The 18145-nt window shown below is 37.6% G+C and overlaps 1 protein-coding gene across 1 annotated transcript; it reads left to right on the top strand.

The window, feature by feature from the left end:
• Window positions 1-353: 353 nt before the first annotated feature.
• Window positions 354-17439, top strand: LOC107569898 (serum albumin-like). The gene is made up of 5 exons (XM_016256069.1): window positions 354-424; window positions 1819-1951; window positions 15108-15196; window positions 16680-16806; window positions 17230-17439. The coding sequence occupies exons 1-5, from the start codon at window positions 354-356 to the stop codon at window positions 17437-17439; spliced, it is 630 nt and encodes a 209-aa protein (XP_016111555.1).
• The last annotated feature ends 706 nt before the right edge of the window (window positions 17440-18145 follow it).

Raw genomic sequence — 18145 nt, 5'->3', positions numbered from 1 at the left:
TGTCCTGCCCAAGGGGGGCTCCAGTTCCCACGTCCAGCCCAAGGAGGGCTCCAGTCCCTAAGTCAAGCCCAGGGAGGGCCACAGTTCCCGAGTTAGGCCTATGGAGGGCCTCTAAAGAGGATATTCTCCCCAAGGATTATTTGGGGGGGTAGTAGGGGTACGTCCGTGGAGACCGGGCCGAGTGCCGAGGCCAGGCTCCCTGAGCTCCCTGCTTTGCCATGGCCTCATGAACTGTCCGCTCCGCCATGGCCTCCTGAACTGTCTGCTCCGCCATGGCCTCCTGAACTGCTTGCTCCGCCATGGCCTCCTGAACTGCCTGCTCCGCCATGGCTTCCTAGTCTGCCTGATCTGCCATGGCCCCCGAGCTGCCTGTTGCACTATGGCTTCCAGAGCTCCCTGCTCCAACATGGCACCTGAGCTCCCTGTGCCGCCATGGCACCCTGGACTGCCTGATCCGCCCTGGAGGTATTCCCCGTGTATACCTGTCCTACACCAGCCTCCAGTGGAATTGTTACGGCACGGGACACGCCTTACGGGAGGGGGGAGTAATGTCAGACTCTGTTCCATGTGTTGTGTCTTGTGTTTTGTTCCCCACGTGCTCCATGTCCTGGTTTTCACCCATGTTCCTCCTATGCCCTTATTTGGTGCTTCCCATTCCTGTCCTTATTATTGTTTCATTAGGTCAAGGTGTGTCTTGTCATCCCATCGTCTGGTCATGTGTATTTATAGTGTTTCCTGTTTTGAGTTTCCTGGTCCGGTATTATGTCAACCTCCACTGCTATGTGTGTTTTCCTGGTTCCCTTGATTTCATTAAAGTCTCCTTGTTGATGTACTCCACGTCTCCTCGTTCCGCGCTCCCTCACAGTAGCGATCGTGACATTCCTATCGGCATGTATAACCATTATTTTATATATTTCGTTTTCTGTTAGTTTGTTTGGCTGCATAAGATACAAATACAAATATAGAAATACATAAACACTGAAAAATCACAGAATTTTCAGACAGAAAGTACTAGTAAATTACAAAGGAATCGCCAGTAATACTTTTAATTAAAATTTTAATTAAAAACTGAAATAGTATTTTCTTGTAAAACATACTGTTTAAAGCAGTGTGGGCAGCATAAAGCTGATTTTAGCTTTATGAACAGCAGATGTGAGTTTGCAGGTTCACAGGTTTTGTTTTGACAAACATCCACACAAATTGACGAACCTGGTTCTTAGATAGTATTACTTTTTTCCCTTATAAATAGATACCGATTAAAGATTAATCAATTGCCATAATATATATTTAGGATATGTAAACAGTCATAATTTATGTTTTATAATTTTAACAAAGAAAAATCTAGATACTTTGAAGTTCAACTCCTTTGGTACATGGATGGTAATCACTTTTATATGACATGTCATGTAATTAATTATGTTTGTTTTGCTTACATAAAATAGACCTCGTGACTGAAACCCTTTTAGTTCATACATATCTCACTTCTTTTATACCTCTTCTCAACACAGATCTGCATAATGAAGCTAAATTTGGTGCAGTCATATGAATCATTCTGTTCTAAAATAACCCTTGCGAGCATTATGACAACAGTTTTTCATAATAAAATCTTTTGATGACAACACACCCCCATCCATGCCTAAACATGATGATTATGTGCTGTTTTCATAGGAATAAAACAAAGAAACACTTTGGTGGCTTTGATTTCTGATTAGAAGTTACTAATAGGGTAACAGAATATGCTGTTCCCCTTTATGAATCATGTCTTGGAGGGCTTTGATTTACCGCATTGACGTCATATGTTATTTTCTTTCCCCTTAGGTATGTGTACGAGTTTGCACGAAGACACAGAAACATCCCAGCAAGCTTTGTTCTTAATGCTACTCAGAACCATGTGAGAATGGCAGAGAGATGTTGCCGCCCTGCTGTCAAAAACTCTTGTTTCCTCCAAGAGGTAGTGTGAACCATACATCTCTAACTACACTCTTTGGAAATCCTGGGGTGGCACGACCCCAGTGAGAGGGGTGATGTTGGGTGAATGTATTTAATGCTGATTATATTTGATCACTTTGTCATTTGCAATCACATGCGCACACAGTAAGACGCTGCACATCATTCATCCCATAATAGTTCATTATCATCTTACAGGACTATGTTATTATTAGACGTCAAGTAACTGGCACTGAAATAACAAGGAATGGTGGTCAAAGGGTAACGCAAAGAGCAAATTGGGTGAACGAACCCTTTAAGATCCTGGTGAATGTAATTGGATAGAGGTACAACTAATTGTTTTATTTGTTCATTTAAATGTTTTTAAAAGTTACCTTGTTACCATAGAAGATGCACAGCAGACATACTGTTCTGAAATGAGAGAAAATAGATCATTTGTGTTCCAATGCTACATCAAAATACTTAAATGTGAATCTTGAAAAAAAGCTTTATAAACAATAACATGCTCACTGTTTGTTGTGTTTGTTTTAATACAGTAATTGATTGATTCAATGAATTTGATAGTTAAAATGACTACAAATTCAGGTTTTCGTCACCGCCGTCAGATGAATATTTTGATGATATTTGATTATGATATTTTATATTTGTTGAGGAATTGTTGGTCACATGTGAAAATATGATCTGTCTGCTAACCTGAGAATGTGTTTTGTGCAAAATAAGTGATGGCAAGGTAAAAAGCACATTTTGATAAAAAAGTGAAAAGTTGGACTTCCGGTGGCTGGGCACGAGTGATGCACGCCTAGAACTGAGCTCCGTCTCAAAAGTCTTTTACATTCATAATTTATCTTTACATTCAGAAATTAATTCAGAATAGTTTACTCCGAAGTATCCCTGGAAATGTCTGGACCAAAATCCACTAAGAATAAGCCGTCTCAAGATGAGACGACGACGAAAAAGAAAAGGCAAAGACGGGCCGATTGAAGATTCACCGAACTCAGCCATTTTGATGGCTTTGCAAGATCAAGAGGAAAGGTTTGCCAAAAAGGTGAAATTGGCAGTAAGAAAGGTAATGGAGGAGGTACTCTCTGGAGAAATCCAAACTTTAAAGAACATGATTGAATCCTCGAACTCAGCAGTAAACGAATTGCGACACGATATCACCCGCCAAGCTGAATTCGGTAAATCATTACAAGGGCGGCTGGACTCTATGAATGCAAACATGTGTGCGGTTAAACAGGAGGTTAATACGCATCAGCAAGAGATAATGAATCTCCGTGACAAAATGGTTGAAATGGAGGATCGATCGTGAAGATGTAACGTTCGACTCATGGGCCTACCTGAGGCAGCGGAGGGTGAAAACGCCGTTCAGTTTCTTCAGGAATATCTACCAAAGTGGATCCCTTCCCTCCAGGGAGGTGGCAAGATAGAAATCCAGCGGGCTCACCGTATCTACGGCAGCCGAGACAAGACAAATCGCCCTCGAATGCTTATCTTCCGGCTTCTCAGATACCAGGATAGGGAGAGAATTCTTAACGGAGTCAGAGCACCCCAGTCCGAAATAATACATGGCTCATCCAAGCTGATATTTTTCCCCGATTTTAGCAACGAAACGGCTCTGAAGAGAAGATCGTTTGACAGTGTGAGAAGGCAGTTTGCAGACGAGGGTTTGTGTCCATTCCTGATATATCCAGCAACTCTGAAAGTGAAGTTCAACGGAATGCTACATCACTTCAAGAACGCCGATGATGCAGGGAAGTTTCAGCTGGAATTGGATAATTCCTCACTCTCAACTATTGATGCGCCGAGTACTTCTGCGTCTTCATTTTCAATCGCATTTGATGACCAGGAAAACCCTTCCAACGTCACTTCACAATTTAGTTAATCGATAAAAATGAATTTGGTAAGCAAAATGGCCTTTGTCTTAATAGGTTTGATGGGTTATATTAATATTTCTGATGTTCGTTTGGACTTGGACTTGAGACGTGTTGCTTTCGACAGCCACAGGCAGTAGAACTTTGAGTTTTGTTAAATTTTTTCCACCCAAAGAGAGAGAATTCTAAGTCTTGTCTCTTGCGGATGGATAGTAACGTTCTATTTTCTTTTGTTAAGTGTTCTATCGCCAAAGCCTTGCAGTTTTTATGTAAGTTATGTCCACTGTACATAATTTTACTGTTTTTGTGTTCATGTTTTAATTCTGTGGAGGCCCATCTATACTTTAAAAGTTTGATCTTTAAACCCCATATATGAATATACCTCTTAATGTAATGTCGTGGAATGTCCACGGCCTAAACTCGCCGAACGAACAAAGTGCTTAGAATTTCTTAAACGTAAAAATATCTCTATCGCTCTGATCCAAGAAACACATTTAAAAACAAGTGATATCCATAGATTTCAGAGTAGATCCTACAAATGTGTAGTTCATTCTTCTGCATCAAACAAATCTAAAGGTGTTGCTATTCTGGTTGATAGGAAATTAGGAGTAACTATTGATAAATGTGGAAAAGATAGTGAAGGTTACGCTTTTCGTATGTGGCTGTAACAGTTCATAATGTGAAAATTAGTTTTGCATCAATATATTGTCCAAAAATACCTGATCCCAATTTTTTCAATGCAACCTCTGCCACTCTCTTAGACATGCCAGAATACTTAATGGTAGTTGGTGGTGACTTCAATCAAGTCTGTAATATAACTTTGGACAGATCAGCAAATGCATGCACACTGGTTTGGATGCACCTTCCGGGATTAACACATTTATTACTGAACTGAATATTATTGATACCTGGCGTCTACGATATCCCCTAGTGAAAAATTATACCTTCTTCTCTTGTAGGCATAAGACATTTTCCAGAATCAACTACATTTTTGTTTCGCCGCAATTAAATCAATTAATCACATCTGTAGACATTCTTCCTATCATTATTTCAGATCATGCGCTTGTGCTATATACTTTTGAGCTTACACGGAATCCTGCTAAACGTGCACACAGGTGGCGCTTTAATACAACGTTACTTCACAACTCAGAGTTTCTGAAGCAATTGAAAGTCAATCTCAGAAAGTTTTTAGAAATTAATCGGGAATTAGTATCTTCACCCCAAATACTCTGGGAAACAACCAAATGCTTTATTAGGGGTGAAGCTATCGCATTTGCTTCTTATATGAAGGCGGCCAGAAACTACAGAATTTCACAACTAGAAAAGGAAATTCAAGTATTGGAATCAGATCAAAAGCATCAGTTTTCTGAGCAAAAACAGGAATCCCATCTAGCTTTGAAATTTGAGTTAAATAACTTACTGAAATCTAAAGCAGAATTCTCAATACACCGTACAAGAGTGACCAATTATAGTCAAAGCGAAAGCTCAAGTAGACTTTTAGCTGCGAAAATAAAGCAGAAGGAGTCATTTTCTATTATTAATGCAATCGAAATCCTATCAGGACTTGTTACCTACGATGCAGAGGAAATGAATGATACTTTTAGACTTTTTTATTCCAATCTGTATGAAGCCGAATCGTTTTTTGACCCAACTGTTCTTAAATCGTATCTTTCGAAGCTTAATTTACCCTCTTCGTCCAATGAAGAAACAGAGTTTCTTGATACACCTCCCACTATTATCGAATTAAAAGATGCATTGTCTTCAATGAAAAGAGGTAAATCTCCAGGATTGGATGGTTTTCCTCCAGAGCTATTCCTGGAACTTTGGGACAGTATTGGACCACTTCTCCTAAATTCTATCAATCGTGCTCTTAGCATTGGTTCATTTCATCGTGATCAAAACACATCACTTATTTCGGTGTTGCTTAACAAAGGCAAGTCTCCTCTGAATTGTGGTAGTTATAGGTCGATATCTTTAATTACAACAGAGTTAAAGCTTTTTGCTAAGCTTTTAGTCAAGAGGCTTGAATTATCCGTAAGTAAACTAATTCATTTCGATCAATCTGGATTTTTAAAAGGGAGACTTGCATCCGATAATGTCAGATGTTTTTTACATATTATTCATGCATCTGAAAGGGATGCGTTACCTGCAGCTGTCTTTACTTTAGATGTGCAAAAGGCCTTTAATAGGGTAAGTTGGGAGTATCTTTGGATAGTTTTGGAGAATTTTGGCTTCGGTAAAATTTTCATATCTATGGTCAAAACACTTTATACTAATCCTCTTGCAGTTGTATTAACATATAATATCTTGACAAAGCCATTTCCTCTGCATCGTGGTACCCATCAGGGCTGCCCACTTTCCCCCTTACTTTTTGCTCTATCAGTAGAACTGTTAGCACAGTCGATTAGACTAGATTCTCTTATATCACCCATAGTTATACAAGGAACACAGCATAACATTTCTCTTTACGCAGACGACATACTATTATATTTCACTAATATACATGTTTCCTTACCCCAAATAATAAAAGTATTCACCCAGTTTAATCACTTCTCTGGCTATAAAATAAACTGGGACAAATCCCTTCTAGTTTATATATATATATATATATATATATATATTATACACACACACACACACACACACACACACACACAAAGGAAAACAAGTAGATAGAATAGAAAAAATAGAATAGCTAGTGTTTGTTTTTGTTTTTTTTTATAAAAAAAGAAGATAAATATAAAGTAGAATTAAAATAGAATAGAAAGTGCTAGAGTTAGAGGGTCAAATAAAGGTGGAACAGATGTGTTTTTACAGTATTTGGGTCTAAAAATAACTTTTGTTTATATATCACGGACAAACTATGACAAGCTTAAACTTTTTTTTTTTTTTTTTGCTGATATGCAGAGGTGGTCTAACTAATTTTCATATCTATGGTCAAAACACTTTATACTAATCCTCTTGCAGTTGTATTAACATATAATATCTTGACAAAGCCATTTCCTCTGCATCGTGGTACCCATCAACCCCCACCTGTAAATTATTTTGAGGAGTTGCAATCTCGGATAACTAATTTTATTTGGGATGGTAAAAAAACACGTATTCCTCTGAATACTCTTCAGCGGATTAAATTATCTGGTGGTTTGGCACTACCTGAATTTAAATTGTATTATTGGTCTTTCCAGGTAAAGGCATTCACAAATTTGTGTGATAAAGACTCTGGCGCCAGATAGAACAATAAATTATAAAACCTCACAGAATTGAAGATCTGTTATTTGCTGGACTTAAACCTAAAACTGCACATAAGAGGTTTGGGCCAATTATAATTAACTATTTGCAGGTTTGGTCAAATGTTCAAAATCAAATGGGTCATGTTTCATTACCCCAAATAATAAAAGTATTCACCCAGTTTAATCACTTCTCTGGCTATAAAATAAACTGGGACAAATCCCTTCTAGTTCCTTTAAATGCACCGGCAAAAAGTCTTATATTACCACCTATTCCTCATATTCAATGGCATGACACGACATTTACGTATTTACATTTACATTTAGTAATTTAGCAGACGCTTTTATCCAAGCGACTTACAAATGAGGACAATAAAAGCAGTCAAAACTAACAAAAGAGCAACAATATATAAGTGCAAATGACAAGTCTCGGTTAGCCTAACGCAGAACACGTAGCAAGGTGTATATATATATATATATATATATATATATTAAAACCTCACAGAATTGAAGATCTGTTATTTGCTGGACTTAAACCTAAAACTGCACATAAGAGGTTTGGGCCAATTATAATTAACTATTTGCAGGTTTGGTCAAATGTTCAAAATCAAATGGGTTGCAATACTAAACTCTGTGATCGCTCACCCATATGGCATAATTACAATCTTTTGCAGAACTCTGGCCCATATTGCAATGAAAGTTGGGCCTCTAGGGGAATTTACATTCTGCAGGATTTGTATGGAGAAAATGGCTTAAAATCATTTCAGGACCTTAGAGCAAGCTACTCTCTTCCTGGATTCTCTTGGTTTCTATACCTACAACTGAGATCAGCAATCAAAGCTCACGGAGTTCCCTGGGATTCTCCTCTTTCTGCTCACCCATTGAGCTTATGGATTTATTCAGGATCTTCATGCAATGGACTGGTATCTAGAATATATGCACAGTTAATTTCAAAACGTGATAAAGCTCTGGGAGTGATTGAGTCATGGGATCATGACCTTAAGGAGAGGGACATGGAATTGGATTGGGGGAAGGTACTGAACAATGTGTTCTTTTCATCAAAGAATCCTGCACACCAGTTGATTCATTTTAAGTTTGTTCAGAAGTTTTATCTTTCCCCATACAGACGTTTTAAAATGAAGCTTGCAGATACCCCGAACTGTACAAAATGTAACTTGAACACGGTTGGCACGTAGTTACATATTTTCTGGGATTGCTCAGATGTCTCTAATCTTTGGTCTCAAGTAGCAGTATAACACTGAACTCATACGTCATCCGCCCGGAGCTGCTTCCGTGTAGGACTGTTGGCACAAGCTACATTAAAGTGATAATAATGTTTTGAATATGGATATTTTTCTTACAAAAACGCATCGATTCGCTACACGAGGCCTTTGTTCAACCCCCCGGAGCCATGTGAGACACTTTTTTTATGGATGGGCGCTTTTTATTTAACTTCTTTTGGACTGACGCATGCAACACCTGCTGAGTGGCATTAAACAGCTTGAAAGATCAAAGAAAGTCATATACACCTAGGATGACTTGAGGATGAGTAATTTGTGGGCTAATTAAAATTTTTGGGTGAACTAACCCTTTAAGTTGGCTTGAGAAAGCCAACTTACTGATCTACTATCTAAGCTTATTAGTGGTGCTTGCCAAAGGCGAAGCATCACTATTATTATCTCACATACTTATTATTATTATTATTATTATTATAGATTCCGTAAAAACTTTGGTGCATAACTCGTCCCGCACCGTTTGCCACAGACCCACGAAAGAGGCGTCACATCGTGCAGCTTATTGAGGAGAGGTGTGCTATGACTTTTATAAGCAATCGGGTGTATGATAGCAACCAAAACTCCCTAGCAACCATCTAGCAAGTCCTATTATCTTTGCATCAGAATATCGTAGAGTCATGGGAGTTGGTTCTTTTGGCTCATGCTAGCAAATAGGACTCCCAACATGCTACACATGCTAGCAGTAAATAGCTACATGCTTATTATTATAGATTCCGTAAAAACTTTGGTGCATAACTCGTCCCGCACCGTTTGCCACAGACCCACGAAAGAGGCGTCACATCGTGCAGCTTATTGAGGAGAGGTGTGCTATGACTTTTATAAGCAATCGAGTGTATGATAGCAACCAAAACTCCCTAGCAACCATCTAGCAAGTCCTATTATCTTTGCATCAGAATATCGTAGAGTCATGGGAGTTGGTTCTTTTGGCTCATGCTAGCAAATAGGACTCCCAACATGCTACACATGCTAGCAGTAAATAGCTACATGCAAATAGTGATTAACTAAGTGCTAAAACATGCAAAAAATTATACATAGTTTTTAAAACATGATTAAACTGTCAAAATGTGCTACCATCATTCTAACAATATGCCATATCATGCTAGCATTGCTTAGCTAAGTGCTAAATAATGCTAAGAACGTACTAAAACATGCTAACACATGTTAGAATCGCCTACCTAAGTGCTAAGACATGCTAACAGCATGCTAACATCATGCTAATGACAGGTTAACTGTATTAGCATACTGGAAAACATTAGCATCTTACTAAAAAAATGCTAATGACATGTTATTAGTGTTATCCATGTTAGCATCTTGTTAAAAACATGTTAGCATCATGCTAGCACATGCTAATCATGCTAACTTCATGTTAACCACATGTAGGGCTGGGCAATTTTTCAGATTTTATTGATTAATTCGAATTTAATGTTTTGCCGCAATTTTATTTTTTAGAAATCGAGGAATCGCAATTTTTAATAGAAATATTACCAAACGTTAGAATTAGACACTTTGACAATATGCCAATGATAACAGTAAAGAGAAAAGAACGATCCGACCACATGTCGGCGCACGTGATTAACCGCTCATGTGTGACGTGCTCATATCACAAATGGCCCCAACAAACACAGAACGTTCCCCTAACATTCCCATTAGGTTCCCATTTGGTTCTTTTTTTGGGAACCAAATAAGAATGTTCTGGGAACGTTCCCTTTAGGTTATAAAATGTATAACCTGCATGTTATCTTTAGTTGTCATAACCATGTAAACTAATTCCAACTTTGCAGATGTTTCTGATTATTCTAATGCTGAAATGTCTGTTTTTTTAATCATAAACAAATTATTTTTGCAGAATTTCATGTCTGAAATAAGCTAACCAAAAATTGTTAGCTGGGGCCATTCACACAGAATGCGCTTTTGTGTTGACAAAGATGCGACATGGACAGTGGAATAGAAAAAACATGCAAGAAGATGTAAGTGAACTTCTTTTAATTTGAGTGCTGCGTATTTATAATGCCATTTCATGCGTGAGATGCTGCAAGAGATCCTAGTGCAGCAGTCAAACGCGTCCATGTTTACATAGAAAAAACTATAGAAAAGCCACGCAATCTAATAAAAAAACCTGTAAAGAACTGTATGTCTAATATTTAAAGCTGCTGTTCATTGTTTTCACAGAACATTTATTGTTAATAGTCTACTGGTTTATACCTTCAGAAATCAGAAAGAACTTTATTACCAAGTATGTTTACACAGACAAGGAATTTGATTTAGTGACTGGAGCTTCCAGTGCAGAAGTATAACATAGTGCAAACTAGTGCAGCAGACATAGGAATTACACAGTAGAGATGGAGTATAACACTAATATAAGAAAAACTGAAAATTAAATAATGCACTATATACAGAAGTAGAAATATAGAGAAATGTAACTGTTTAAATGAATGTACAGATATATTTACAAGTACGCAGTTTAGAAATGTACAATTTTCGGATTCTATGTATAAAGGCAGACATTCTGAATTTGAATTACATTGACTGTTGAGAATTTTTTTAAGCATTTCCATTGTAGCCTATTATTTCTGAACATATAACATGTAGGCTATAAAACAAGTTTGTACAGGATGCAGTTGTAGTTCATGCATCTTTTCTGCAAAGATATTTAACAAGTGATTTGTTTAACATTTACATCATGATCTTCAACTTCATGTGTGCTGCACTATAATTTTCTTTAACTAGAGGGTTAATAAAGAAAAAGCTATTTGAATCATGTTGTAGTAACATTTTTAAGTTTAAAAGATTAAAAAATCAAGAATCGGTCAAACGTTCTGAAAAAATCCAGATAAAATTTTTTTGCCAGATCGCCCAGCCCTAACAACATGCTAATCATGTTAACATCTTGTTAAAAACATGCTTGCATCATGCTAACAATGTGCTAATCATGTTAGCATATTGCTAGCATCATGCTAATCATGTTAACATCTTGTTAAAAACATGCTAGCAACATGCTAATCATGCTAATTTCATGGTAATAACACGTTAATTGTGTTTGCATGTTTTTAGCATTATGCTAACAAAATTTGCATGTTATTAATGTAATGCTAACACAATTAGGGTTACTATTATTTGCTCTCACACTCATTTGACTTTTCAAGTAACTAATGAGTAATAACAAAGTGGGAGAACTTGCACAATTGGTGGCTGACTAAATACTTTTTTTCCCCACTGTACGTGTCACTCATATAGTGTTGAATGGGGAAAAATGCAATGCTTAATATGGGCGCTCAATCGCAGGAAGCCCCGCCTTCTGAATGAAAGAGCCCATCGCTAATCGGTAAAGTCAGCACGTCACTGCAGCTGCCATTAGAAGTCCCGGTTGCTATAGAAACAGTCAGCGCTCTGAGACGTGCGCTCAGGACTGCACATGCGCACTGGCTGATCTAGCCTGAAAAATACGCTTTTTATAACGCTATTTGAGCAAAAGAAACAACATTTGTGACCCTGGACCACAAAACCAGTCTTAAAGGGATAGTTCATCCAAAAATGAAAATTACCCCATGATTTACTCACCCTCAAGCCATCCTAGGTGTATATGACATTCTTCTTTCAGACGAATACAATCTATAATGGGAGTGGATGGTAGCCCAAAATTTGAAGTCCAAAAAATTGCACCCATTCATTATAAAAGAAGTCCACGGGCTCCGGGGGGTTAATAAAGGCCTTCTGAAGCGACGCAATGTGTTTGTGTAAGAAAAATATCCATATTTACAACTTTATAAACATTCATCTCTAGCTTCCGCTAACTGTCGTACGCTCGTTCTCATTAACAACATGCTAGTAACTTACTGTTCATGCTAACAACATGCTAATAACTTGCTAATCATACTAAAATCATGCTAGTATCTTGCTAATCATGCTAGCAAAATGCTAATCATGCTAGTAACATGCTAGCAACATGATAATAATGCTAGGATCATGCTAGTAACTTGCCAATCATGCTAACAAGCTAGTAACATGATAATCATGCTAGAAACATGTTAACAACATGCTAGTAACTTACTGTTCATGTTAACAACATGCTAATAACACGATAATCATGCTAGAAACATGCTAGTAACTTGCTAACTATGCTAATAACTTGCTAATCATCCTATAAACATGCTAAGAACATAATAGTAACGTGTTAATCATGTAAGAAACATGTTAACAACATGCTAGTAACTTGCTAATAATGCTAACAAATGCTAGTAACATGTTAATCATGTTAGAAAAATGCTAACAAAATGTTAGTAACTTGTTAATCATGTTAGTATCTTGCTAATCATGTTAACAACATGCTAGCAACATGCTAATCATGCTAGTAACTTGCTAACCATGCTAGTAACTTGCTAATCGTGTTAACACCATTTTAGTAACATGCTAATAATGCTAGAAACATGCTAAGAACATGCTAGGAACATAATAATCATGCTAGAAACATGTTAGCAATATGCTAGTATCGAGCTAAAAATGCTAACAACATGTTAATCATGCTAGCAACATGCTAGTGACATGTTAAATAATGCTAGCAGCAAGTTTTTTTTTCTCATTTTGTCTCTCATAGTTGAGGTATACCTATGATGAAAATTACAGGACTCTCTGATCTTTTTAAGTGGGAGAACTTGCACAATTGGTGGCTGACTAAATACTTTTTTTCCCCACTGTACGTGTCACTCATATAGTGTTGAATGGGGAAAAATGCAATGCTTAATATGGGCGCTCAATCGCAGGAAGCCCCGCCTTCTGAATGAAAGAGCCCATCGCTAATCGGTAAAGTCAGCACGTCACTGCAGCTGCCATTAGAAGTCCCGGTTGCTATAGAAACAGTCAGCGCTCTGAGACGTGCGCTCAGGACTGCACATGCGCACTGGCTGATCTAGCCTGAAAAATACGCTTTTTATAACGCTATTTGAGCAAAAGAAACAACATTTGTGACCCTGGACCACAAAACCAGTCTTAAAGGGATAGTTCATCCAAAAATGAAAATTACCCCATGATTTACTCACCCTCAAGCCATCCTAGGTGTATATGACATTCTTCTTTCAGACGAATACAATCTATAATGGGAGTGGATGGTAGCCCAAAATTTGAAGTCCAAAAAATTGCACCCATCCATTATAAAAGAAGTCCACGGGCTCCGGGGGGTTAATAAAGGCCTTCTGAAGCGACGCAATGTGTTTGTGTAAGAAAAATATCCATATTTACAACTTTATAAACATTCATCTCTAGCTTCCGCTAACTGTCGTACGCTCGTTCTCATTAACAACATGCTAGTAACTTACTGTTCATGCTAACAACATGCTAATAACTTGCTAATCATACTAAAATCATGCTAGTATCTTGCTAATCATGCTAGCAAAATGCTAATCATGCTAGTAACATGCTAGCAACATGATAATAATGCTAGGATCATGCTAGTAACTTGCCAATCATGCTAACAAGCTAGTAACATGATAATCATGCTAGAAACATGTTAACAACATGCTAGTAACTTACTGTTCATGTTAACAACATGCTAATAACACGATAATCATGCTAGAAACATGCTAGTAACTTGCTAACTATGCTAATAACTTGCTAATCATCCTATAAACATGCTAAGAACATAATAGTAACGTGTTAATCATGTAAGAAACATGTTAACAACATGCTAGTAACTTGCTAATAATGCTAACAAATGCTAGTAACATGTTAATCATGTTAGAAAAATGCTAACAAAATGTTAGTAACTTGTTAATCATGTTAGTATCTTGCTAATCATGTTAACAACATGCTAGCAACATGCTAATCATGCTAGTAACTTGCTAACCATGCTAGTAACTTGCTAATCGTGTTAACACCATTTTAGTAACATGCTAATAATGCTAGAAACATGCTAAGAACATGCTAGGAACATAATAATCATGCTAGAAACATGTTAGCAATATGCTAGTATCGAGCTAAAAATGCTAACAACATGTTAATCATGCTAGCAACATGCTAGTGACATGTTAAATAATGCTAGCAGCAAGTTAATTCATGCTAGAAACATGTGTGTCCCCACTCTGTCCCAAACTTCAGTTTCAACAATTAAAATTCAACTTTAAGCTTTTCAAAGCTATTTCAAACTTTCAGACAAGGCTTTCTCAAGCCAACTTCAAAGTTCGTCTGCGAACTTTACTCACCTAGTTATATGTATTGTCTGAAGACAATCCAAATTTGTACCATATGCCGCCATATACAAGCTAAAGGGTGCTTTGCCAGCCTGTAATGGGACTAATAATCATTGTGTATTGTGTGTCTGCTTTTGGTATCAAATTGCCTGAAGGCTCTTGCACAGTCTATTGGGAGGAACAAACCGGATTCCAAGATAATATTGTCAAAACAAAACCTGTGATGGTGGATTCACATGTGCTGTTCATGGAGCTAAAATCTGCTTTCTGCTGCCCACACTGCTTTGAACAGCTACTAATTAAATGTCTTTATTTTAGTTGCTGTGTAGGGGGAAGAGTGCTATTTGTCTAGTTTTGTCTAGCAATTTGTCTAAGGGAGCAGAAATACAGGATGGAATAAAGTGATTATGAGGATAAGAGCCTGAAATACAGTAATGATATAATTCAGTTTAAATCAGTTTAATTTATGTAGGTCAAAACCCCAATAATGATTGTGAAAATGCAAAAAAAAATGCTAATGAATGGTGGTGGTTGATGTGATATGTGGTATGTGATTAATATCTTATTACAAACCATGTATGTTTACAGAGTCTCCAGATACAAAGCTCCAAAAATTTTCTGAGGTTTCTCTCCAATGTTTGCAACAACCAAGTGAATTTTAAATCCTTCAAGTTTGGGTAAATATGCCATGGCTCGCACAGCTTCATCATAATATTACAGAACCAGTTTCAGCAAAAATTCTGTTATTATCCACCATTCTCATGGTGTTTCTAAATAGTATACTGTTGTTGTTGTTGTTTTTGTTCAAAATCAAGTTATGACTCTTGTTGTTGGACAAAAATTAATGTAAATGTTTCTTCAAGTAATGTTTACTACAGAACTTAGTATAGAACTTATTTTAAGAAAAACATTCTATAGAAAACCTTTTCTAAAAAAAGAAACAGCATCAGCATATGGGTTTAGAATGACATGAGGAAAGGAAATAAATATGGATGATCGGAGGATCCTCTCCATGGTAAAGAAAAACATTTCATAACATCCAGTCAAGAGAAGAACACTCTCCAGGAGGTAGGTGTGTCACTGTGAAAGTCTACAATCAAGAGAAGACTTCACGAGAGCAAATACAGAGGGTTCACCACAAGGTGCAAACAAGGCCAGATTAGACTTTGCCAAAAAACATCTAAAAAAGCCAGACCACTTCTGGAAAAGCATTCTTTGGACGGCTGAAATTAAGATCAACCTTATGAAAAAAAATGGAGAAGACTTGGAACAGCTCATGATCCAAAGCACACAACATCATCTGTGAAACATGGTGGAGCAGTGTGATGGCATGAGCATGCGTGGCTTCCAGTGGCACTGTGTTACTGGTCTTTAGTGATGACGTGACAGTAGACAGAAGCAGCCGGAAGAATTCTGAAGTGTATAGGGATATACTGTCTGCCCAGATTCAGTCAAATGGAGCAAAGTTGATTGGATGGCACTTTATAGTACAAATGGACAATGACCCAAAACATACAGCAAAAACAACCCAGGAGTTTTTGAAGGTAAAAAAGTGGAATATTCTGCAATGGCCAAGTCAATTTCCTGATTTCAACCCGATTGAGAATGCACTTCACTTGCTGAAGACAAAACTAAAGGCAGAAAGACTCACAAACAAACAACAACTGAAGTCCGCTGCAGTAAAGGCCTGGCAAAGCAACACAAAAGAGGAAACCCAGTCTCTGGTGATGTCTATGAGTTCCAGACTTAATGCAGTCATTGCCAGCAAAGGATTTTTTTAACAGAATATTAAAAACATTTTATTTATGATTATATTTATTTGTCCAATTACATTTGAGTTCCAGAAAAAGGGGGGACTGTGTATAAAAATGGTTGTAATTCCTAAGCATTTTTTATGTTATATTTTTGTTCAACCCCTTGAATTAAAGCGTAAAGTCTGCACTTCAATTTCATCTTGATTGTTTTATTTTTATTTCTGTTCTGGTGGCATACAGAGCCAAAATGATGAAAATTGTGCCAGTGTCCAAATATATATGGACCTAACTGTATGTTAACTGTTTAGTTTCCTATATGGTCCAACGTGTGAATGAAATGTGTCATGCTCATTACATACCATGGACTTACATTTCCTTACATATGTAAATTGTGTCATATTTATAGGTTGTCTGCATATTATGGAAATCTCCTAGGACTGTCCTTTGAAAAGGCATCAGCCATATCTGCTCGTTTTCAGTCCGGGCTGGAAAAATGCTGTTTACAGCCCCAACCTGAACGTATAATTCAAGAGGTGAGGAGAAGGGTCAGGGGAGGGGGTGGGCCACTCGATGCTGTGTTTTCATCAAACCACAATGAGCAGCACAAAGGTTCAAAATGTCTCTTGGGACAATTCTTTTGACCAGTAATCCTTCTGGTGGTGCATTTCTCCTGTTCCGCTTCACAAGATGTCTGATGATATGACAGACAAAAAGAATGCACTTTTTTTCTCTGGTAACTGATGAAAAACATGCAGCTACTGGAAGATATAATACTCGCGTTTCTAATCTGACATTTTTTTTCTTTTACTCTGTGGCTCTAAACTTCATTTCATGGCCATCCTTTCATGGGCGAGTTCCTTTAGAACAGCCTTTGTATCTGTATCTTCACACTAATACCTGCAGTCAGTCACATAATGCTTTTATCAAAGCTGCTGTTTCTGTTCATTTCATAATAGCTAACAAGCTTTCAGAAAGTTCTCTGCAGTGAATCCAAACTGGATGCCATGTCTGAGGATTTCCGGAAGTGCTGCATTAAACCTGCCCTGGATACTCTTCCCTGCGTGGATGACTTGAAAAGGCAACCTCGTCAGTCTGCAGACGTAGCTAATCCTGTTTCATCTAAGATCTGTGAGGAAGCTCAACCACATGGGATTGTTAGGTGCTAATTTAATATTCATCAGATATTCAGAGGTAGGGAATCCATGCGTCTCTTAAAGCAAAGGTCAACCGGAAAAGATATTTCTGCTAGTCCGCTTATTTCATTCTGATGTGCTGAGATCAAGTGCTTTGTTGAACGAAGACCTTGCGATCACTGCACCATATTTTGATCTGTCTTAATGTGGTGTAAATGCCAATGTGATGCTGAGTAATAAACAGTAATTGGCATATTGCGTGTTCACCGTGACCCACTCTGGGAATAGTCACACAGTCTCCTTTTCCCAAACGCAATGGAGAGCGTTCCTCTTGATTTTGATCTTTAGCAAGCTGCTTAAAGGGCAAGAGTGCAAATAGTCATGAATTATTCACAGAGTGGCTATGAATATGAGAATATGAGCAAAATGACTCTCTGAACGCTCATTAATTAGAAAAAAAGCTTTAGACTTTTGCTTAATTTGCGTTATGTTCAGATGCTAAAGCTCAGAATGCCTCTTGTGATCAATTTTTCATAGACAGATTAAAACAAATATCTATTTGGGCTGCAAGAAGCACTTGAAATCTAGTCTTAACTGTGCAACAAAGCGTTGTTTCACAAGATCACCTTCTCGCCTGATTCTAATATTAATTTATTCAGTTATCAGAATGAAGGTAAAACATATTTGACTTGCACCTGGAGAGTGTGGGCCACAGCTGGACCTTACATTTTCCTCACAA

This window comes from Sinocyclocheilus grahami, unplaced genomic scaffold (assembly GCF_001515645.1).
Source record: "Sinocyclocheilus grahami isolate Dianchi unplaced genomic scaffold, SAMN03320097.WGS_v1.1 scaffold1392.1, whole genome shotgun sequence".
NCBI classification, from domain to species: domain Eukaryota; kingdom Metazoa; phylum Chordata; class Actinopteri; order Cypriniformes; family Cyprinidae; genus Sinocyclocheilus; species Sinocyclocheilus grahami.
This window is presented reverse-complemented; position numbering and strand designations above follow the sequence as displayed.

Coding starts and splice junctions, on each gene's coding strand:
- LOC107569898 (XM_016256069.1), top strand. CDS start 354: ATGGCCCCCGAGCTGCCTGTTGCACTATGGCTTCCAGAGCTCCCTGCT. Junction 1,952..15,107: donor ACTCTTGTTTCCTCCAAGAG/GTAGTGTGAACC, acceptor GTATGTTTACAG/AGTCTCCAGATACAAAGCTC. Junction 16,807..17,229: donor CTGAACGTATAATTCAAGAG/GTGAGGAGAAGG, acceptor ATTTCATAATAG/CTAACAAGCTTTCAGAAAGT.